General features: G+C 47.3%; 1 protein-coding gene across 1 annotated transcript in view; it reads right to left on the reverse strand.

Annotated features, from left to right (window-relative positions):
- LOC120935617 (uncharacterized WD repeat-containing protein all2124-like) overlaps positions 1-23,729 on the reverse strand; it is a 65,691-nt gene that overhangs the window by 34,683 nt on the left and 7,279 nt on the right. Inside the window, exons 2-3 of the mRNA XM_040347667.1 lie at positions 10,726-10,939; positions 311-549 (exon numbers count right to left, since the gene is read on the reverse strand). Coding sequence (XP_040203601.1) covers positions 311-549; positions 10,726-10,939 — 453 coding nt within the window. The remainder of the gene's footprint in view (positions 1-310; positions 550-10,725; positions 10,940-23,729) is intronic.

The following is a 23,729-nucleotide window of genomic DNA, read 5'->3' on the forward strand; positions in this document are numbered from 1 at the left end:
AAGGGAAGCAGTACTGGCACTGGCTGCGTGCCGCTGATGATTTTCAGCCTGATTTGTGGGCAGTACAGGGGCTTAACGGGCGGCTCTGCTTTGGGCCCCCAACAGTGACAGGGCCCTGGGCAGCTGCCCCTGTTTGCCCTATGGTAAAGACGGCCCCTGCCATACCTATAGCCCTTTAGTCAGCAGGGGGCAGTAGATTTTCTGATTGAAGAGCTCTAGCTGCAGCCTTTACTAGTATTACTTCCTTAAAATGTTGTGATTTTTCTAATTTTCCTTTAAAAAACAAAGCTTGATGTGGACAATCCCTTACCTGAATGGCACCATTTCCAAATCCCACAGCCAGTTGTTTTCCACTAGGGGAGAAGCGGAGGCTGTAAATACTGTGTGTGTCTTTGCTCAGCGGGATGCGGTATCTTACAAAGAGTTCTCCATATCTCTCATCATCGTCAGAGCCCTCCTCTACGCTCTCTCCAGAGCTCTCCAACTCCTTGGATCTAAGAATGGCTTCCTCCAACCGTCGCCGAGACATGGCGGCTGAGATGATCCCAACTGCAAACCAAACCATTTTACAGATATTAGACAAAATGGACTGAACCAGGCTGAATATGGGGCCTGTGATAACTTTGAAGTGGCACAAGATGCCATCATGGAGAGAGCCCACAGCAGAGCCTTCCCTTCACTAGATTGTATCCAATAGGCCAGCCATTCTCAACCAGGGTTCTGTGAAACACTACAGCTCAAATTCGGTATTTATAACGCTTGTTTTTAAAAACGACTTGCATTGTGTGCTATGCCAGCCTCTAATAGAGGGGCTGGCACATGACTCGTGGCCGCTTTGCAGCTGCGATGGATGTCTTCTGCTGGAGGAGCCGTGATCTCCCTCTGACATCAGCAGCTCTGTCTCGTAGCTGTAAAGTGGCCACAAGTCACATGCCTGCCCTGAATACAGCTCACATTTTGTATTTAGAACACTCATTCAACAACTTACATTGTGTATGTGCCAGCCTCTAATAGAGGGGCTGGCAGTGCCAATTTTATGTTGTTGTTTTTTTTTAATATTGGCAGGGCAGAGACAAACACAGAGAGGGAGATGACAGGCAGGAAGGAGAGGGTGAGGGGGAGAGAAGTGAGCAGAGGGGAAAGCAGCGTATGATACAGGGATGCACTCTGACAACGGTGGTCAGGGTTGAGCAGCCCTGATTTTCATTGTCAGAGGGGAGGATACAGGAAGTGGCAGATTCAGGGAGGTTTTACAGTTTAGAGGGGGCATAATACACAGCACAAGCACTGTGCTGTGTAATCTGCTTTAGGGACCTGTATTTTTTTATTTTTTGGGGGGTTAACAAACACTTTAAGCAATTATCGCTCTCCATGGCTACAGAAAGGCCAAAAACTATTCAAGTGAGGCATTCTTGTCTGACCACTAATGTAATGGGCTACCCATTTACCCCCAATAAATTAATTTTCAGGTCTTGGGGAACCCTAGCTAAAAGTATTCAATGGTTCCTCTGGAGTAGAAAAAGATGTTGGGCAATGGGTACATCTAATATGTTCCTTGATTGGGGTACGTATTGCCTCACTCACTTCTTTTCCTCATTGGAAACCCTAGGGTTCCTCCAGAGGTTGCTAGGGAGTTGTGGCTTAGTGACCAAATCAATCAGCATGGGTGGTCTGTGATTACTCTGCCGCGGCACAAGATGCCATGAAGGGATGAGAACCCACAGCTGAACTTTCCCTTCACTATACTATATACATTACTACAGTATACAGTCATGGCCGAAATTGTTGGCACCCCAGAAATGTTTCCATAAAATCAAGTATTTCTCACAGAAAAGTATAGCAGTAATACATGTTTTGCTATACACATATTTATTCCCTTTGTGTGTATTGGAACAAAACAAAAATGGGCTGGTCAAAGTTCTTGGCACCCTTAACTTAATATTTGGTTGCACACCCTTTGGAAAAAATAACTGAAATCAGCCGCTTTCTATAACCATCAATAAGCTTCTTACACCTCTTTGGACCACTCTTCCTTTGCAAACTGCTCCAGGTCTCTCTTATTGGAAGGGCGCCTTTTCCCAACAGCAATTTTAAGATCTCTCTACACGTGTTCAATGGGATTTAGATCTGGACTCATTGCTGGCCACTTTAGAACTCTCCAGCGCTTTGGTGACATACATTTCTGGGTGCTTTTTGACGTATGTTTGCCACCCAGTGCCAGGGGCAAAACAACCCCAAAACATCATTGAACCTCCACCATATTTTACTGTAGGTACTGTGCTCTTTTTTTTGTAGGCCTTGTCTTGTTTTCGGTAAACAGTAGAATGATGTGCTTTACCAAAAAGCTCTATCTTGGTCTTGTCCACAAGACGTTTTCCCAGAAGAATTTTGGCTTACTCAAGTACATTTTGGCAAACTGTAGTCTTGCTTTTTTATGTCTCTGTGTCAGCAGTGGGGTCCTCCTGGGTCTCCTGCCATAGCGTTTAATTTCATTTTCAAAGTGCAGAGAAGGGCAACCAAACTGATAAGAGGAATGGAGGAGCTCAGCTATGAGAAAAGATTAGAAGAACTACATTTATTCACTCTTGAGAAGAGAATAAGGGGGGATATGATCCACATGTACAAATATATAAGAGGTCCATATAGTGAACTTGGTGTTGAGTTATTCACTTTACAGTCAACACTGAGGACAAGGGGGCACTCTCTACGTCTAGAGGAAAAGAGATTTCACCTCCAAATACGGAAAGGTTTCTTCACAGTAAGAGCTGTGAAAATGTGGAACAGACTCCCTCCAGACGTGGTTCTGGCCAGCTCAGTAGATTGCTTTAAGAAAGGCCTGGATTCTTTCCTAAATGTACAGAATATAACTGAGTACTAAGATTTATAGGTAAAGTTGATCCAGGGTAAATCCGATTGCCTCTCGGGGGATCAGGAAGGAATTTTTTCCCCTGCTGTAGCAAACTGGATCATGCTCTGCTGTTTTTTTTTTGCCTTTCTCTGGATCAACTGTGGGTATGGAGTTGGGTGTATGGGATAGTACTGTGTTTTTTATTTTGTTTGTTTATTTTTTTGTGGTTGAACTGGATGGACTTGTGTCTTTTTCAACCTGACTAACTATGTAATATCAATGGATAGTTTGCGCTGACACTGATGCTCCCTGAGCCTGCGGGACAGCTTGAAAGTCTTTGGAACTTGTTTGGGCCTGCTTATCCGCCATCCACACCCAGAGAGATTAGCTACAGTACCATGGGTTGCAAATCTCTTGATAATGTTGTGCACTGTGGACAAAGGCAAATCTAGATCTCTAGAGATGGACTTGTAACCTTGAGATTGTTGATATTTTTCCACAATTTTGGTTCTCAAGTCCTCAGACAGTTCTCTTCTCCTCTTTCTGTTTTCCATGCTTAGTGTGGCACACACAGACACACAATGCAAAGACTAAGGGCCAGTTTCACAAAAGAGATACGACGGCGTATCTCCTGATACGCCGTCGTATCTCTGTTTTCGGGTCGTCCTAACTATGCGACTGATTCATAGAATCAGTTACGCATAGTTTGCCCTAAGATCCGACAGGTGTAATTGAATTACACTGTCAGATCATAGGATGCAATACCTCGGCCGCCGCTGGGGGGAGTTCGCGTCGTAAACCAGTGTCGGGTATGCAAATTAGCAGTTACGGCGATCCACAAAGCTTTTTCCCGTCGTTACGTTGGCGCAAGTTTTAGATTCCCGTCGCAAAGATAGGGCTGTTACTAACATGGTGTAAAAGTACTCCACCATGTTAAAGTATGCCCGTCTTTCCCGCGTCGCTTTTGAATTTTTTTGTTTTCCCGGCGTAAGCACGTCGCGATTCTCAACACGTCGGCACGTCGTAATTTCGCGCAAAGCACGTCGGGAAACTTGCGAACGGAGCATGCGCAGTACGTGCGGCGCGGGAGCGTGCCTAATTTAAATGGTACCCGCCCCATTTGAATTGGGCCGCCTTGCGCCGGACGTCTTTACGATACACCGCCGCAAGTTTCCAGGTAAGTGCTTTGTGGATCGGGCACTTAGACTGAAAACTTGCGGCGGTGTAACGTAAACGGGTTACGTTACGCTGCGCCGCGGGTACGAGAATCTGGCCCTATGTGAACTTCTTTCCTTTTTATCTGCTTTCAGGTGTGATTTTTATATTGCCCACACCTGTTACTTTCCCCAGGTGAGTTTGAGGCTGGGTTCACACTACTACACTACTTTCATCCTACTTTGCTCTGCTACATTGGTCCTACATTTATCCTACATTGGTCCTACATCCATCCTACTTTCATGAACAGGATACTACTTTGGTCCGACTTCAATGATATTCAATGGGCCTGAAGTAGGATCAATGTAGGACCAAAAGTAGTACAGGGAGCATTTTCAAAGTCGGACCGACTTGTGTAGGACGCTACAAGACGCTCTCATAGAGAAACATTGAACACAGAGCAAAGTAGGATGAAAGTAGTGTAGTAGTGTGAACCCAGCCTAAAGGAGCATCACATGCTTGAAACAATCTTATTTATCCACAGTTGTGATAGGGTGCCAAGAATTTGGGCCAGACCATTTTTGGAGTTTTGTGTGACATTATGTCCAATTTGCTTTTTTTCCACTCCCTTTTTTTATTTTGTTCCAATACACACAAAGGGAATAAACGTGTGTGTAGCAAAACATATGTTAATGTAATACTTATGTGAGATGTACTTGATTTTCTGGAAAAATTGCCAACAATTTGGGCCATGACTGTATATCCAATAGGCCAGTCATCCTCAACCAGGTTTCTGTGGAACACTAGGGATCTACCAGGGGTTACTAAAGGGTCTATTAAGTTGTGGAGGATTGACCTCCCATATGATGGTACCTACATAGTTTAGGGTCCAACGCTACTTGGCTGAGCCAGCTACATGACACCAATGATCTATTTGTCTGTAAAGCTAGCATTTTGACCACTACTGTAACTGGGCCATTATTCTCTGACCACTAATGTAAGGGGCATACTACCCAATATATTAAGTTTAGCTTAATTTCAGTAGTTCCTCCGGGGTATAAAGGCTGCTAGGCACTAGGTGCATCTAAAGAGTTCCTTGATTGGGGTACCTATGCCCTCACCTACTTCCCTTAAACATTGGAGGGGCCAAGAATAGTGGCATAGCCGGTCAGAAATCCATATCAAGTACTGTATACATGCTGCCAGGTATGCCCTCCAACTGGTGACAGCAAATCAGAAGGAAAGTCTGGACAGACGCTGCTCAAGAAATGAGATGCAAGTGACATTTGTAAGATATGCAAGGTTATATTTTTTTAGGGATTGGGTGGCTCCATAATAAAATACTGCACAAGGCTCTAACTTCCTGCATAGGCTAGACGTGAATAGCCCTGTCGGTTGGTGACAACAGTGACTTGGCTGAAAAGATGCCAGGTCTTATTTTGCAATCCAACACAATTACAAAGACAATGGCTACAGTGTGTCTCATGCCACACAGGAAGGGGGGGGGGAGAAAATAGCAGTTGAAATTATATCTAAACTCGAGAAAAATATATTCCAGCTTAGTAGATGCAGTGGCTGCATCAGTTTTCTGTTTTTCCCTAATTTTTTTTCCTTGTTGATCCTGCTCCTGAACGCACATCCAGAAAGGCACGGAGCAAACTAAGTTTGGGGGAGGGGCAGCATGACAGGGAGGGACTGGCCGCGGTGATAGGCTCCTCGGGATGGAGGGGTTGGCTGTGAGAGGGGTGGGGGCGGCAGAGGTGTCTGGCGTGGAGGAAGTGACGTTTTGTCACTCCTCCATTTTCAACTCAGGGAAGAAACTGGGCTTTCTAGCGGGCGGTTTTGGGTCTCTGTAAGACTAGAAATGTCTGGTAGTTGGGGTAGAAAAAGGTTGTACCCATACGTGGTATGGGGGGTTATTGGGTACCTTTCGGTTGACGTGGGTTAACCAGGAAGGGGTTAAAGTGTTAGGTCACTGAGGACGGTTATACTGCCTCTGAGTCGGTGTCTCGCGACTGAGGCCTAGGTAATAATTGTTGTCCCAGTGTCCAAGTTGAGAGGGGTGGTCCTCTAGACCACCAAGTGTTGGAAAATGTGTATATAGTTATTTAAAAGTTATTTAAACGGTTATTTATGTTAAAATTTATATGGTTAAATAAAAAGGCCGGAAGGCCAATTTTACTCCACAATGTGGTCCCTTGTATCATTGGGTTTTGTGGGGTAAGGTATAAGAGGGTTGGAGTATGGTGGTTAGTGGGTAAGTGGTCACCAGGATCGGTACTTAACATGTCATGTCCTATGGGGAAAATAATCATTTGTTGTACTATAACTTTGGAGAAGCGGCACTGTCATCCTAGGACAGGACTACACCCCCCCCCTTTCATCTCCATAACAGAGCATGGAGGTTTTCTGTAGTCTTCAGAGAAAGTTGTAAACAATGTAACTGATAAAAAGAGCAGCACAGGCAGAAAGTATAGGATGTTAACAGCTCTCCGTATTTCTGATAAGACCGACATATACAGTACATATGTGGTAGTATGGCGGTGGGCTTTAATGCCATGTTGCCACATATAGGCATACAGCCCGTGGCACTATTCTGTGTTAGGAGTGTGCTCACCCAGTGCCCCCAGTATTGTGACTGAGGTGTCACCAACAGGTCACTGTTTATAAATAGCATTTCTCAGTTTAGAGCTGCCAAACTCCAAAGGCTTTGGTCAGGTTAAGAAGTAGGTCGAACCCATTTTATGCTTGCTCTGCTAGGGTGGAGGGCAGGGAAAACAATAGGGGTGGAATAAACCTCTGATGTCTCAATAGACCTCTGATGTCTCAATAAACCTCTGATGTCTCAATAAACCTCTGATTTTTCAATAAACCTCTGCTGTCTCAACAGACCTCACATGTCTCAATCCCTGGTGGCTCTGGCCAGGGTAAGAAGCAGGTTGAGACAATTTTTTGCTTGCTCTGCTAGGGTGAAGGTCAGGGAAAACACTAGGGGTTGAATAAATCCCCAATGTCTCAATAAACCTTTGATGTCTCAATAAATCTCTGATGTCTCAATAAATCCCTGATGTCTCAATAAATCCCTGATGTCTCAATAAATCCCTGATGTCTCAATAAATTCCTGATGTCTCAATAAATCCCTGATGTCTCAATAAATCCCTGATGTCTCAATAAATCCCTGATGTCTCAATAAATTCCTGATGTCTCAATAAACACGTTAATGTCTTAGATCCTGGTGGCTCTGGCCAAGGTTAGAAGCAGGTCGAGTCCATGTTATGCTTGCTCTGCTAGGGTGGAGGGCAGGGAAAACAATTGGGGTCAAATAAATCTCTAATGTCTCAATAAACACCCTGATGTCTCAACAAACCCCTAAAGTCTCAATAAACACCCGGATGTCTCAAACCCCGGTGGCTCTGGCCAGGGTAAGAAGTAGGTGAAGCCCATTTTATGCTTGCTCTGCTAGGGTGGAGGGCAGGGAAAACAATATGGGTCAAAAAATCCCTAATGACTCATTAAATCCCTGATGTCTCAATAAACACCCTGGTGTCTCAAACCCCTGATGTCTCAAACCCTGCTTGGTCTTGCTATGGTAAAAAGCATGTTGCGCTCATTTTCTGCTTGCTCTGCTATGGTGGCGAGCAGGGAAAACAAACCCCCGATGTCTCATTAAATCCATGTTGTCTCAATAAACCCCTGATCTCTAATATACCCCCTATGTCTCAATAGACACCCTGGTGACTCTGGCCAGGGTAAGAAGCAGGTCAAGCTGATTTGGGTGGAGGGTATGGAAAACAATAGGGGTCAAAAAAAGCCACTAATGTCTCAATAAACACGTTGACTGTCTCAAAAAACACCCAATAGCTCCATAAAGAGTACCTGTTACCTGCCCATGCTACCACATTGAAGGTTGCTTAGTCTCCTAGTATTAGCAATAGCGTTAAAAAAAAAAAAATAACAATGATAATTTAAAAATGTAAAAAATAATATAAAATAAATATTTAAAACCTTTTTTTAAAGCACTCCTGTCACCCCGCATATAAAAAGCGCAGCATACAGCGAGCACATGTACAGTATGCAAACAATAATTGCTCCACATTTGTGAGGAATCGTCACGAGCGTCAGACTGAGAGCAATCATTCTAGCATCGTAATTCACGGTTAAGTACAATGATAACTTACAGTATAAAAAAAAGCTTTTAAAGCATCAGCAATGGAGTATTTTGGGTACCAAAGCTTTTTGCCATTCCACAGGAATGCGCAATTTTAGAACTTGACATGTTTGGTATCTATTTACTTGATACAACCACGTCTTTTATTTTTTTACCCGAAACAAATGTTTAACATTGATTGGAAACATAAATGCAACATAAAAACTTTAACTATTAAACTTTTGACACACGCAGCACTTCACGGTTTAGTAAGGGAGAATGGGGTGTTCAATAACCTGGGAGGGAACAAAGGGAATGATTCACTATACACAATATTACATTTTTTTATGTAATGGGGATTTTGTTTAAGGGATGTGGGGGGGGGGGGGGGTGAGAGGGGGGAGAGCGAAGTGAGTCAATGGAATATGGGCCCTCTTTTAAATTTTTACTTTTTTTTAAGAACTTTGAAAGCTTTGAGGAAGATATATTCTAGGAGAGATCCATTCTTGTGTTTTTGTATGACTTGTATATCTGTTTTTGGAATGATATGTAAGGTTTTATATTTGTATAATAATTTAATAAAAATAATTGGAAACACAAAAAAACATTGCAGATACCACCATTTTATTCTCCAGTGTCTCTGCTTTCAGAAAGGAGAGGGGTTAGAGTTTTTTTTTTTCTACAACAAACAATATTTTAACATGTGTGCAAAAAAATTCCCCCGGTAGAAGACAAGTGGTTAAGGTTTTAAGGCAACACCTATGGAAAATGTAAAGTTTCGTAATTTTATTAAATTTAGCGGGAACAAGCAATTTTAACGACTTAAGGACCGCCTAACGCCGATTTACATCGGAACAATGGCACGGCTGGGCACATGGATGTATATATACATCCCCTTTAAGAGCCCAGCCGTGGGTCGCACGCGCGCGCAGTAATCGGTGCATTTTTATAGCACTTTTCGCTGTGAAAATGACAATAGTCCCAAAAATGTGTCAAAATTGTCCGATGTGTCCACCATAATGTCGCAGTCATGAAAAAAAATCGCTGATCGCCGCCATTAGTAGTAAAAAAAAAATTATTAATAAAAATGCCATAAAACTATCCCCTATTTTGTAAACGCTATACATTTTGCGCAAACCAATCGATAAACGCTTATTGCGATTTTTTTTTTTACCAAAAGTAGGTAGAAGAATACGTATCGGCCTAAACTGAGAAAAAATTATGTTTTTTTTATATCTTTTTTGGGGATATTTATTATAGCAAAAAGTAAAAAATATTTATTTCTTTTTTCAAAATTGTCGCTCTATTTTTGTTTATAGCGCAAAAAATAAAAACCGCAGAGGTAATCAAATACCACCAAAAGAAAGCTCTATTTGTGGGAAAAAAAGGACGCCAATTTTGTTTGGGAGCCATGTCACACGACAGCGCAATTGTCAGTTAAAACAACGCAGTGCCGAATCGCAAAAACTGGCCAGGTCCTTTACCTGCATAATGGCCCGGGTCTTAAGTGGTTAAGGAGCAACATATTTGGTATTTATGTACTTGACGTTTTCTTGTCTTGAATTTTATATATTTTTTTTGCTTAATGGGAATTACATTGGCCCGGATTCAGGTACGACTTGCGCATTATTTGTGGAGGCACAGGGCAACGATTTTGCCCTACGCCCCCGCAAATAATTTGCGCTGCCCTCGATTCACGGAGCAGTAGCTCCGTAAATTGCGAGGGCGCGCCGGCAAAATTGCCCGGCGTAAGCACGTGCAATGTAAATGATCCCGCCGGGGGCGGGAATCATATAAATTAGGCGCGCTCCTGCGCCGAGCGTACAGCGCATGCTCCATCGGGAAACTTTCCCGACGTGCATTGCGGCAAATGACGTCGCAAGGACGTCATTTGCTTCAAAGTGAACGTGAATGGCGTCCAGCGCCATTCACGATTCACTTACGCAAACGAAGTAAAATTCGAACGTCGCGACGCGGGAACGCCGGGTATCCTATAGCATTGGCTGCGCCTGCTATTAGGATGTGTAACGTTACGCGAAACCCGACGTACGCAAACTACGTAATTTGTGTACGCAGGGCTCGCGCAACGTTGTGAATCTGTGTTAGTATGAAATTTGCATACTATACACAGATCACAATGGGAGCGCCCCCTAGCGGTCATCGCTAGAATGCAGCCTAAAATCTGCGTGGCATAAGAGCCTTATGCCACGCAGATTTTAGGCTGCAGTCGGCGTAACGAGTTCTCTGAATCAGGAGAACTCGTTACGCCGGCGCAAGTCAGCAATTGCGCTGCGTAACTATGGTTACGCAGGCGCAATTGCTACCTGAATCTGGGCCACTGTGTTTTGTGCAAAAAAAAATGTATTTGAATGTATTTTTATGGAAAATATTGGTTTAAAAAACAGTTGTGCAAATTTTGTGCAACTTAAATGTTTGCAAGTACCATCCCTTTATTCTACTGGTCTCCAGAAAATGTATTTTTTGGGTGTTTTTTAAGTCGTTTTCAGATTTAAAATGATTTAAAATGTTTTAACGTGTGCAAAAAAAGAAAAAACATTTGTTTGTGGAGACCTACCTTTGTCTGGACTCAGGAATGATCCTGGGCGGACATTGCCAGTGGTGTTGGTCAGTGGCGTAGGGTGTCGTTGGCCATCTCCTCGACTCTCAGAGAAAGTTGTTGGTTCAGCTAGAATATAAAGACAGGCAGAGTGTAGAGGAAGGCAGGGAGGAGAGTGTGAGCCGCCGGGAATGTGTTCTATGCATTTCCCAGGCAACGGCTTGGACACTTTCTACACACAGGAGACAAATGACTACAAACAATGACAGTGCATGACACCTCCCCGCACCACCCTCCATGCACTGCATACAGGAATCTCTGCAGGTCAAAAATGTTACACTGTAAAACAAAAACAAAAAAGTACTAATATTTAAAATATATAAAAATAACAATAAAGAAATATAAGTGCTGTCTTCTGACTACAACCAGCAAACTGTTAAGCCCTGTACACACGATCGGATATCTGATGGAATCTGATCCGATGGATTTTTTTCATAGGATATCCGATGAAGCTGACTTTCATCAGTCTTACCTACACACCATCAGTCAAAAATCGGACCGTGCCAAAACGCGGTGACGTACACTACGACGAGCCGAAAAAAATGAAGTTCAATGCTTCCGAGCATGCGTCGACTTGATTCTGAGCATGCGTGGATTTTTGTCCGATGGACTTCCACACAGACGATCAGATTTTTCTGTCGTTTTTTTCATAGGAAAAATTTAAAACATGTTCTATTTTTTTGCACCGATGGGAAAAAAACGATGGGGCCCACACACGATTAGTTTGTCCGATGAAAACAGGTCTGTTTTCATCGGGCAAACCGATCGTGTGTACACGGCTTTAGTGATACATAAATCCTGTATAATAGAAATAGTAATAATAATGAAAATAGTAGTAGTTATAATAAGAATAGTAATAAAAAATAAAAGTAGTACAAAAAAATGGTATTACTAACAACAATAATAATAATAATAATAATAATAATGAAAATAGTAGTAATAAATATAATAGTTCTAAAAACAATAATAATAACATTAATATCAACCGCTTGCCGCCCATTTGGCCTTGGACCCCTTTCACACTAAGGCGATTTTCAGGCGTCTTAGCGCTAAAAATAGCACCTGAAAAGCGCCTTTCCTGCCCCCCGAGAAAGCTTGAGTGCTTTCACACTGGGTCGGTGCACTTACAGGATGGGGGAAAATAGTCATGCAAGCAGCATTTTTGAGGCGGTGCGGGAGCGGTGTATACACCGCTCCCAAAACGCCTTGCCCACTGAAATGAATGGGCAGCGCTGCCGAAGTGCCTGCAATGCGCTTGGGCAGTGCCGCAATACGGACGCTTTTAACCCTTTCTTTGGCCGCTAGCAGGGGTTAAAAGCACCACCCTAGCGGCTGAAAAGCGCCGTTAAAACAACGGTAAAGCGTTGCTAAAACTAGCCGACACTTTACCACTAACGGACCCCCGCCCAGTGTGAAAGTAGCCAGGGGGCGAGCAACGCTGCAGGCAAAGTGACATACCCGTACGTTGCTGCCTACTTCCGGGTTTAGGGCCCGCTCATGTGCGACACCCCTGCCAAGCTCCCGCTTTGATTATACGCATAGCTACCAACTGTCCCCGATTTCAAGGGACTGTCCCTCATTCTGAACAATGTCCCTCATTCCTACTCATTTGTCCCTCATTTTGGTCTGATCTATATAGCTGTATATAAAATGCACTATTTATCTATCAAAAAGTGTTTCCCAGTGCTAAACCTTTCATCTGATTTCTAAATTGCTGCATTTGTAAATTTCATAAGCCAATATAAAGGAATAATAATGGTAAAAAAAAGCCCTTGTGGGTTTAGCCAATCATTTTCTTTAGTACAATTCTCCTTTAAGGGGGTGTGGCAGAAGGTGTGTCCTATGCCTGCATACTTTTGCTTATAGGTGTCCCTCATTCCCATCTCAGAATGTTGGGAGGTATGATTATATCCCTGTCAGCAAGTCCCGCCTAATGATTCATGGACCTGCTGTCCAGTCACAGCCCAGAGCTCTGTGTTAGTAAACAATACAGAGCTCTGTACAGAGGGAGTGATCTGTCAGTTTCTCATCCCTGCAAAGCAGGAATGAGAAACTGAGAGATCAGTTAGTAAAAGCAGCACACTGTACACACATACACACATTTTTAACTCCTTGATAGCCTCTTATGTTAACCCCTTCCCAGCCAGTGTGATTAGTACAGTGACAGTGTATAGTATTATCACTGATCACTCCATTAATGTCAGTTAGTCAGTTCCCCCCAGCATCAAATCGCAAATACCAGCAAATGAAAGCTCTATTTGTGTGAAAAAAATTGTATACATTTTGTTTGCCTACAGTGTTGCATGTCCGTGCAATCCCCAGTTAACCACTTGCTGACCGCCCCATAGCACATTTACTGCTACAGGGTATATATTCGTGATCCTGCACTTCCGGGTATCGGTAACTGTGGCTGAACCGCCTACTAGTATTGCCCTCTGGCAACCTGTGTAAGTGAGCCCTCAGGCTCCATTCACACCTAGGCAGACAAATTCGTGGCGTTTTGTCGCCGCAAAACGCGGTACAAATAGCGGCGTTTTGTACCGCGATTTGCGGCGACAAAACGCCGGTATTGTCCGCCTAGATGTGCCCCAGATTGACCCCCTCTATGGAGATGGTTCCCATCTCCTAGCCGAACGCCGAAAGCCGCCTGAAAAAAAGGTCCGGGACCTTTTTTCAGGCGTTCGGCGTGGAGATGTGAACCATCTCCATAGAGGGACATGTGTTTTCATCCCTCTGGCGGCAGCGGCGTAGCTCTACAGGCGTTAAAACGCCTAGATGTGAATGGGGGCTCAGAGTATTTACAACAGAACTGCTCCTGTTGTCCATAGCAACCAATCATAACAAACAATCTCTAAGGTACATGGAAAAAAAATAAAGAATGCGTCTCACTGGTTACTATGGGTAACTGAAGCCGTTCGGTTCTAAAAACTCAGGCCCATTTACACCATCCTGTGCTGAGGGGCGGTGAAATGTTTTGCACTGTTTACTTTTTGTTTCTAAGCCCGCGCCAGGAACCCGGGGCTTAGAAATCCTCTCTGCAGTCTCCTGTCTGCTCCATAGCTGACAGGACGGGCTATGTGGCTGCTGATTGGTCGGTGCCACCCATGTGACGGCGCTGACCAATTAGATTGCTCCAAAACGTCCCCCTGACAAGGGACATTTTGGGCATTCACCTCAGAGGATTTCTAAGCCCCGGGTTACTGATGCGGATATACCGGGGGTTAGAACTGGCGATTACGGCGGTATAGGTCAGCAGGGGGGCGCTTTAGTTTTTTTTTACACTGTCCCTTTATTTTTTTTAATCACTTTGATTCCTATTACAAGGAATGTAAACACCCCTTGTAATAGAAATAAGGGCCGGTTCACACTGGTGCGCTGTGTGAGATCGCATGTGATTCGCACTGCAGTGCAAATCACATGCGATGACTGTGCGATGCAATTTCAGCCATACAGATAGTATGGCTGAAATTGCATTGCATTGGGACTAAACTCGCACAGGACCCGGTTTTTGGTCCGCACCAGGATCGGATCGCATGGGTGTTCACACCTATGCGATCTGTTTCATGTCCAAACTGACAGTTCGCAGTGCGATATGTGAGCTGAAGTGGAAATGTCATTAACAATGTATTGAGACTCCCTAGCAGTTCACATATGGCAGTGTGAACTGCCGGGCGAGTCGAGTGCAATGCGGGAACCTGCAGTGGATTCGCAGGGTTCCCGCATGCACCAGTGTGAAGCGGCCCTAAGGGGTGACAGGTCCTCTTTATGGAAATCTCTCCTCTGCCTTTGAAAGCAAAAAAAAAATGTATTATCTTTTGCTTTAAAAAAAAATAAAATGGGGCAGATCCACAAAGATCTGCCCCGGCGCAGCGTATCTGAGATACGCTACGCCGCCGTAACTTACATTGGTTTGCTTCGAATCCTGAAAGAATTTGCGCCGTAAGTTACAGCGTCGTAGTCTATCTCTGGCGGCGTAACGGCGCGTAATTCAAATCGGCGAGTAGGGGGCATGTTTCATTTAAATGAAGCGCGTCCCCGCGCCGAACGAACTGCGCATGCGCCATCCCTAAATTTCCCGCCGTGCATTGCGCTAAATGACGTCGCCAGGACGTCATTTTTTTGGACTTGGACATCAATTTTGTCCATCCCGATTCACGGGCGACTTACGCAAACGAAAAAAAAAAAAATCAAATTATACGCGGGAACGACGACCATACTTATTCTCATTGGGCCAGATTCTCATACATTAACGTTGCTCCTGGGCAGCGTAATGTATGTGCTGTACGCTACACCGCCGCAGGTTTACAGGTTTACATCCTGATTCTCAGAACACTTACCTGTAAACTTGCGGCGGTGTATCGTTAATTCGCTCGGCGCAAGCCCGCCCAATTCAAATGGGGCGGGCACCATTTAAATTAGGCGCGCTCCCGCGCCGAGCGTACTGCGCATGCTCCGTCGGGTAAATTACCCGACGTGCATTGCGCTAAATGACGTCGCCCCGACGTAATTTGCTTAGACGTTTACGTAAATGGCGTCCAGCGCCATTCACGGACGTCTTACGCAAACGACGTATTTTTTAAAAAATTCGACGCGGGAACGACGGCCATAGTTAACATTGGTTGCCTCTGCTAATAGCAGGGGCAACCTTACGCGTCGCGTACGCTACGGAAACAACGTAAATTCTCAGCGTCGGACGCGCGTAGGTTCGGGAATCTTGCGTACTTACCTCATTTGCATAGACGACGGGGAAAACGACGATGCGACACCTAGCGGCGGGAAAAAAAAATTACTTTTAAGATCTGACAGCGTAACAGCCTTACGCATGTCAGATCTAATGGGTATCTATGCGCAACTGATTCTAAGAATCAGTCGCATAGATACCCGGGGCCAGATGAGGAGTTACGACGGCGCTAATGGTGTTGCGCCGTCGTAACGCCTTTGAGAATCTGGCCCAATGAGTACGCCACCAAATAGCAGGTTTAACTATACTCCGAAAAAAGCCGACTAGAGACGACGTAAAAAAATGCGACGGCCGCTCGTACGTTCGTGGATCGTCGGAAATAGCTAATTTGCATACTCGACGCAGAAAACGACGGGAACGCCACCCAGCGGACGCCGAAGTATTGCATCTAAGATCCGAAGGCGTACGCCTGTCGGATCTAACCCAGATGCTGTCGTATCTTGTTTTGAGGATTCAAAACAAAGATACGACGCGGGAAATTTGAAAGTACGCCGGCGTATCAGTAGATACGCCGGCGTACTCTCATTGTGGATCTGCCCCAATGTGTTTACTTCCACACTAGACCGGAAGTGAAATCATGACATGCTCCAGGCCTCTGAGTTCGTAGAGGTGATCAGACGATCTGGTCTCTGTTCACCTCTATGGTCGTCGGATGGTTCCCCCCGTATAGTTTTTTCCCTCCTGTTTCATCTGTAGCACTACCCCCGAAGGAGCTGCTGGTTTGTTTCGGGTGGCATGTTACCTCGTGTTCCTCCGCTGTCTAGGGGTCATTCGGTGAAAGTTGCAGTAACGGAATGTCCTTTTTCTGGGCTGGCAGAAAAGCTGGCAGAGGGCTGGCAGGAGCTGTGAGGGAACCTCATCCTTACATGGTCATGGATGAGGTCCGATTGGATGTTTGTTACTAGTAGCAACCAAGCGCTACATAAGCTTTCTCTTTCGTTCATAGACGGACACAGCATCCTTTGACCTTAGGGTTATGCTTCTTCCTACCAGGAGATTTAGGCAGAATTCTACAGCACTTAAGGTGTTAAAAACTTTCCTTCATGCCGCTCCTCCCAGGGGGCGTGGCTCCCCCAGGCATAACCCCCACTCTGCTTCAGCAGCCTCAGTTTGTTTCTGCCTAACCGTCAGGAGAGTCAGGCTCTCTCTGGAGTCCTGGACTCTGGAGTTTTTTCTTGCAAATTTTTTTTTGCTTTTTGCGAGTTTTTCCTCGCTTTTTTATTTTATTTTTGAATCCTGCGATTCTTCTATCAACAGCCGACTGGGTGACAGGCTGGGTCCTCGACCCTTGTAGTCCCCCCAGGTTCGGCCTTCGAGCGTGTGCCGGCCCTCAGCTCCGCTTTGGGACGTCCACGACAGGCCCCATAGCTCCAGGGGCGGCCGGGGAACTTCGGTTCTAGGGCACACATATGACCGGTCTCTATGGCCTTGTCACAGTGTGTCTGGCTGACAACCATGCCGTTCGCGGACGTTGGTTCTGTCTGGGATACCTCCAGCCGGGTAGTCGCAGGACAGGTAAGTAGTGGCCCCTTACTCAGGTAAGTGGTCTGGCTGGAATGTTTTCCCTTGGGAGGTCGACTGAGGGTTTTTCCCTGCTTTCCTCTCTCCCTTATTCCTCTCCCTCCTTCCCCCTTTGGGTGACGGCTGTGCAGGGGGTTTTTTTCTCTGGGGCTCATTTTTTTTTCACTCGTGGTATGGCTGGGGCTGTTCTGTGTCACTGCAGGGGACTGTGGTGGACATTCTGGGCATTTTTGTGTGTGCTGTGTGCTGTTTTGGTGTACTGTCATTTTTGGGTACACTGTCTTTTTAAAACTGCGCAACGGCGGCCATTTTGCCGGAGCCGCGCTTGTATTATTCGGCGGCCATTTTCTTGTGGCCGGCGCCGTTTTCAGCACTAGTTCGGCCTCTAGTGGCCGTTTCGGCGGGGAAAAAAGACCGCGAATCATCTGAGGGGACAGACGCAGCGCTGCAGCTTCTCCTCAGCACACACTTGCCTTCACAGACCGCGCTGTACCAGAGGGTGGTGAGTCTCAGGGGGCCCCATACTGTGCTCTAGCGGCCGGGAGGTGACCTGTGGGGGACTTTTTTCCTGCCATTGGCAGTGGGGGTGACACGGCAGCTGCAATATGGAGCCTGAATCAGGCCCCTCATTCCTCACAATGCCGGAATTAACCCTTAAGCGCCCCTTCCCCTGCCACATCTGTTGAGTCGGTGTCGGCTGTCCTGGAGTCTTTTTCTCACCAGGTTTGGAGCAGCCAGTGCTCGGTTGGGGGGTAAAAAAGCGCCCCCCCCGGAGGCTGTTTCTGGGGATATCTCTGACGCAGAATCTGATGCTTCTGGTTCTGTCATGTCAGAGGATGCGGGCTTAACCCACATGGACAGCGAGGATGACTCTGCTGCGGAGTCTGCTGACAAGGAATTTGTTGGAGCTCTTATAACTGCGGTACGTGAGACTCTTCATTTAGAGGATGTGGCGGAGACACCAGCGGTGTCAGTCCCTTTTGGATTCCGCAAACCACCGCGTACCGCTAAGGTATTCCCTTGTGTTCCTTATTTGGACAATTTGTTGTATAAGGAATGGGATACACCGCAAAAGGCTTTTACTATTCCTAAAAGCTTTGCTACCCGTTACCCCCTGGAGGAGGACTTTTAAAAAAAAAAAAAAAAAAAAAAAAAGTGGGTCACTCCTCCGTCGGTGGACCCTCCTGTGTCCAGACTGAGTAAGGCTACTATGTTGCCTGTGGAGGGGGCTCCTGCTTTCAAGGACCCCGCTGATAGGAGAGTGGAGGCCGTGGCCCGCTCCCTGTTCTCGGTGGTGGGTTCGGCGGTAAGGCCGGCTCTGGCCGGCGCCCTGGTTGCTCAGACGCTAACTGAAAGGGCGAAGCTCCTGCTGCAGGATCTGGAGGTCTAGGGTGCTTCCGAGTCCTCTAGGGACCTGGCTGAACAGTTGATTCAGGGTCAGAAGTTTTCTCTGCGAGGCGGATATGGATTAGATTCCTTTGCTTTCCAGGGCTTCTGTCTACGCAGTGGTTCTGCGCCGCCTTATATGGCTGAAGTGCTGGTCGGCTGACCAGTCCTCAAAAAAGGCCTTGATAGATTTGCCTTTTAAGGGCGGACGGCTTTTGGGGGCATCCCTGGATGACATCATTAAGGATGCCACTGGAGGTAAGAGCACCTTGCTCCCTCAGTCGGGGAAGGGTAGGGAACCTCGCCGCAAGCAAGGTCCTACTTTTACTACCCCCTAAGCGGTTTTTTCGTGCGGCTGGAAAAGGTCCGCAAGGTGCAAAAGCCCTTGCTGCCGGGCGTAAGCGCCCCTGGTTCAAAAAACCGAACAAGCCTGCGGACAAGCCTGCTTCCGCATGAAGGTCTGCCCCCGCCCGGGTCTCGGGTGGGGGGACGGCTTCACGACTTCGTGGATCGGTGGAATTCTCTTCTATCCGACCGTTGGGTTTGCGAGGTGGTCGCCTCGGGGTACAAGATAGAGTTCCTTTCTTGTCCCCCAAACAGATTTTTTCCATCCAACCTCCAGCTTCCTCCGGATCGTCGGCTAGCCCTGTCCGGGGCTGTCCAGGATCTTCTGGACAGGGGGGTGGTTGTGCCGGTCCCCTCGCTGGAACGGTTTCGGGGGTTCTACTCCAATCTGTTCGTGGTCCCCAAGAAGGGAGGGGTTCGCCCTATCCTGGACCTAAAGGCCCTCAACTCCTTTGTCAAGGTGCAGCGATTCAGGGTGGAGTCGGTCCGTTCTATCATAGCGTCCCTCCACCAGGGGGACTTCATGGCGTCCTTAGACATCATGGACGCATACCTGCATGTCCCCGTTTGCACAAGCCACCAAAGGTATCTGCGTTTTGCGATCGGGGAGGACCACTATCAATTCGTGGCCCTCCCGTTCGGGCTGGCGTCGGCACCACGGGTGTTCACCAAGGTGCTCGCCCCGATCCTGGCCTTGCTACGGCAGCGAGGGATCGCTATCGTGGGATACCTGGACGACCTTCTCCTGAGAGCTTCTTCAGGCTCAGAGTTAGAGGAGGACGTGTCCATCACGTGTCGGACTCTGCAGGAGTTCGGCTGGTTTTCTGAATCTCAGAAAATCAGTGTTGGTTCCGTCCCAGAGGCTGGAACACCTGGGGCTGGTTTTGGATTCGGGGGAGACAAAAAGTGTTCCTCCCATCGCAAAACCTGCTGACCCTGCAATCTGCAGTGAGACAGTTGTTGACCCAGAAGTGGTCATCTCTTCGCTTCTGCATGCGGGTTCTGGGTCTGATGGTGGCCTCATTCGAGGCGGTTCTGTATGCCCAATTCCACACCAGGGTACTACAGAAGGAGATTCTGTCACGATGGGACAGGGTCCCATCTTCTCTGGATCGCCAGATTCGGTTGAGCCATCTGGCCAAATCTTCCCTGGCATGGTGGCTGACGTCTCCGGTGCTTCGGTCCGGGAAGTCTTTTCTTCCGTGCCGCTGGACAGTGGTCACGACGGATGCCAGCCTCTTCGGCTGGGGGGGCGTCTGGGGCACCCAGTCAGCCCAGGGGCGCTGGACTCGGGAGGAGTCCCGCCTGCCGATCAATATCCTGGAGCTCCGAGCAATCAAGCTGTGCCTTGTCAGGTGGTCGCTGGAGCTACAGGGCCGTCCTGTCAGGATCCAGTCCGACAACGCCACGGCCGTGGCGTACGTCGATCATCAGGGCGGCACAAGGAGCTCGGCCGCGGCGACGGAGGTCGCTCACATACTTCGGTGGGCCGAAAGGTCCGTTCCGGCCCTGTCGGCGGTATACATTCCGGGAGTTCTGAATTGGCAAGCCGACTTCCTGAGTCGCACGACTCTGGATCAAGGGGAGTGGTCTCTCCACCCGGAGGTGTTTCAGATCCTGTGCCAAAAATGGGGCACTCCAGACGTAGACCTTCTGGCGTCCCGTCTCAATCGGAAGGTGCCACGGTTTGTGGCCAGGTCAAGGGACCCGTGGGCAGACGCGTCAGACGCGTTGGTGGCTCCCTGGGGTCAATATCACCTGATTTACGCCTTCCCTCCTCTAAGGCTCCTACCCCGCCTGCTGCGCAGGGTGGAAGCCGAAGGGATTCCAACGATCCTGATCGCCCCAGATTGGCCGCGTCGCTCTTGGTACGCGGACCTGGTACGTCTGGTGGCAGACGCCCCCTGGCGCCTGCCTCTGAGGGAAGATCTCCTGTCTCAGGGCCCGATCTTCCATCCTGCTTTACGGTCACTGGCTTTAACGGCGTGGCTGTTGAGAACCAGGTACTGAAGGACCGGAGCCTGTCGGGCCCGGTAATCTCTACCATGATGCGTGCACGGAAGTCCACTTCTCGAAAAATTTACCATCGTACATGGAAAGCATACATCTCTATGTGTGAGGAGATGAAGTGGCACCCCCGTACTTACGTGGTGTCCCGGATCCTGCTGTTCCTACAGCGGGGAGTGGACCAGGCTCTTGCCTTGAGTACGATCAAGAGCCAGATCTCTGCTCTGGCTGTTTATTTTCAGCGTCCCGTGGCAGCGCACTCTTTGGTTCGCACGTTTGTGCAGGGGGTCCGGCATGTGGCCCCCCCGGGGCGCCCTCCGCTACCTTCTTGGGACTTGAACTTGGTCCTCTCGGCGCTTCAGCGTGCCCCCTTTGAGGACATTCGGGAGATCCCCTTGCTGACTTTGTCGCAGAAGGTGATCTTTCTGGTAGCTATTACCTCTATCAGACGAGTGTCTGAACTGGCGGCCTTGTCTTGCAAGGCCCCCTACTTGGTCATCCATCAGGATAAGGCGGTGCTGCGCCCGCAGCCCTCTTTTCTTCCGAAGGTCGTTCGGCCTTTTCACATTAACGAGGACATTGTTGTTCCATCATTATGTCCTCAGCCGAAGAACCCGAAGGAAGCCTCTTTACATTCTCTGGATGTGGTTCGGGCCCTTCGAGTTTACTTGTCGGCGACAGCTCCGTTCCGGAAGTCGGACTCGCTGTTCGTGTCTGTGTCCGGTCCCAGTATGGGCCTGGCAGTCTCGTCGGCCACCATTTCCAGGTGGATCCGACAGGTTGTGCTTCAGGCCTACGCCCTGAAGGGGCGGGCGCCTCCCTTTCGGGTCATGGCGCATTCGACCAGGGCGATCGGGGCCTCCTGGGCTTCCGACACCAAGCCTCTGTGTTACAGGTGTGTAAGGCAGCGACCTGGTCGTCGTTCCACACTTTTTCAAAGTTTTATAAGGTGGATGTGAGTGCATCTTCTGATGCCTCCTTCGGCCGCAGGGTGTTACAGGCGGCAGTTTAAGGTTGGAGTTCCTCCGTTGAGTAACTCCGGTTTTGTTTGGGGTGTAACCTGTTTTTGCTGTGTTATTTTCCCACCCCTCGAATTTTTTTGACACTGCTTGGGGACGTCCCTAAGGTCAAAGGATGCTGTGTCCGTCTATGAACGAAAGAGAAAAAAGGATTTTTGTACTCACCGTAAAATCCATTTCTCTGAGTTCATAGACGGACACAGCACCCACCCCTCCTTTGTTTGTACTGCTTGTTACGAACTGAGGCTGCTGAAGCAGAGTGGGGGTTATGCCTGGGGGAGCCACGCCCCCTGGGAGGAGCGGCATGAAGGAAAGTTTTTAACACCTTAAGTGCTGTAGAATTCTGCCTAAATCTCCTGGTAGGAAGAAGCATAACCCTAAGGTCAAAGGATGCTGTGTCCGTCTATGAACTCAGAGAAATGGATTTTACGGTGAGTACAAAAATCCTTTTTTTCCTTTCTACATGGTGGCATCTATTCCTATGTGTGGAGAGTATCGAGAGGAGAGACAGTAGCAGTGGTCTTGGGGGATCCCCTCACTTAAAGGGTCACTAAAGGAAAACGTTTTTTTTTGCTGAAATTACTGTTTACAGGGTATAGAGACATAAAAGTTAACTGATTCCTTTTAAAAATGATTACAAATAGATAAAAATCAATCATTTAACCACTTGCCGACCGCGCACCGCCAAAATACGTCCACAAGGTGGCTCTCCTAGGCGAGATCACGTAATATGACGTCCTGCCTATTAGCCGCCACTAGGGGCGCACGCGCGCCGCCGGAGGCGCGCGCGCGCGCTCCCCGCTCGCCCCCGACTCCCGTGCGTGTGCCCGGCGGGCGCGATCGCCGCCAGGCACACGCGATCGTTCGGTACAGAGCGGGGAACGGGAGCTGTGTGTGTAAACACACAGCTCTCGTTCCTGTCAGCAGGGGAAATGCTGATTTTCTGTTCATACAATGTATGAAAGGAGGATCAGTGTTTCCCCTAGTGAGGACACCCCCCCCCCACAGTAAGAACACACCCAGGCATACTTATCCCCTTCCCCGCCCCCTAGTGTTAACCCCTTCACTGCCAGTGGCATTTTTATAGTAATCCAATGCATTTTTATAGCACTGATCGCTATAAAAATGCCAATGGTCCCAAAAATGTGTCAAAAATGTCCGAAGTGTCCGCCATAATGTCGCAATACCGAAAAAAAAATCGCTGATCGCCGCCATTACTAGTAAAAAAAATATTAATAAAAATGCCATAAAAATACCCCCTATTTTGTAAACGCTATAACTTTTGCGCAAACCAATCAATAAACGCTTATTGCGATTTTTTTTACGAAAAATATGTAGAAGAATACGTATCGGCCTAAACTGAGGAAAAAAAATGTTTTTTTATATATTTTTGGGGGATATTTATTACAGCAAAAAGTAAAAAATATTAATTTTTTTCAAAATTGTCGTTCTATTTTTGTTTATAGCGCAAAAAATAAAAAACGCAGAGGTGATCAAATACCACCAAAAGAAAGCTCTATTTGTGGGAAAAAAAGGACGCCAATTTTGTTTGGGAGCCACGTCGCACGACCGCGCAATTGTCTGTTAAAGCGACGCAGTCCCGAATCGCAAAAAGTACTCTGGTCTTTGGGCAGCAATATGGTCCGGGGGGTAAGTGGATAATGTGCCTGCGGGTTAGTTTCACTTTTAAACTGGTTTCATGTTCCTGTGAACTAGAGAGACACACAGAACAAAAACAAACAAATCCAGGGCAGTGTTTTGTTTTTAAAATGAATCTGATTGGTTCTGTTAAGTTTTAGACACACAGTAATGACAGCTTAGACCACCGTGAAAAGCTCCCAGTACTGTGGTCATAAGGAGCCAGACAACCAGGAAGTGTGGAGATCACAGCAGAATTACAGCAACTTCAAAGCAAAAACGAACAATAAAGACATGAAACCAGT

This window comes from Rana temporaria, chromosome 4, assembly GCF_905171775.1.
Source record: "Rana temporaria chromosome 4, aRanTem1.1, whole genome shotgun sequence".
NCBI classification, from domain to species: domain Eukaryota; kingdom Metazoa; phylum Chordata; class Amphibia; order Anura; family Ranidae; genus Rana; species Rana temporaria.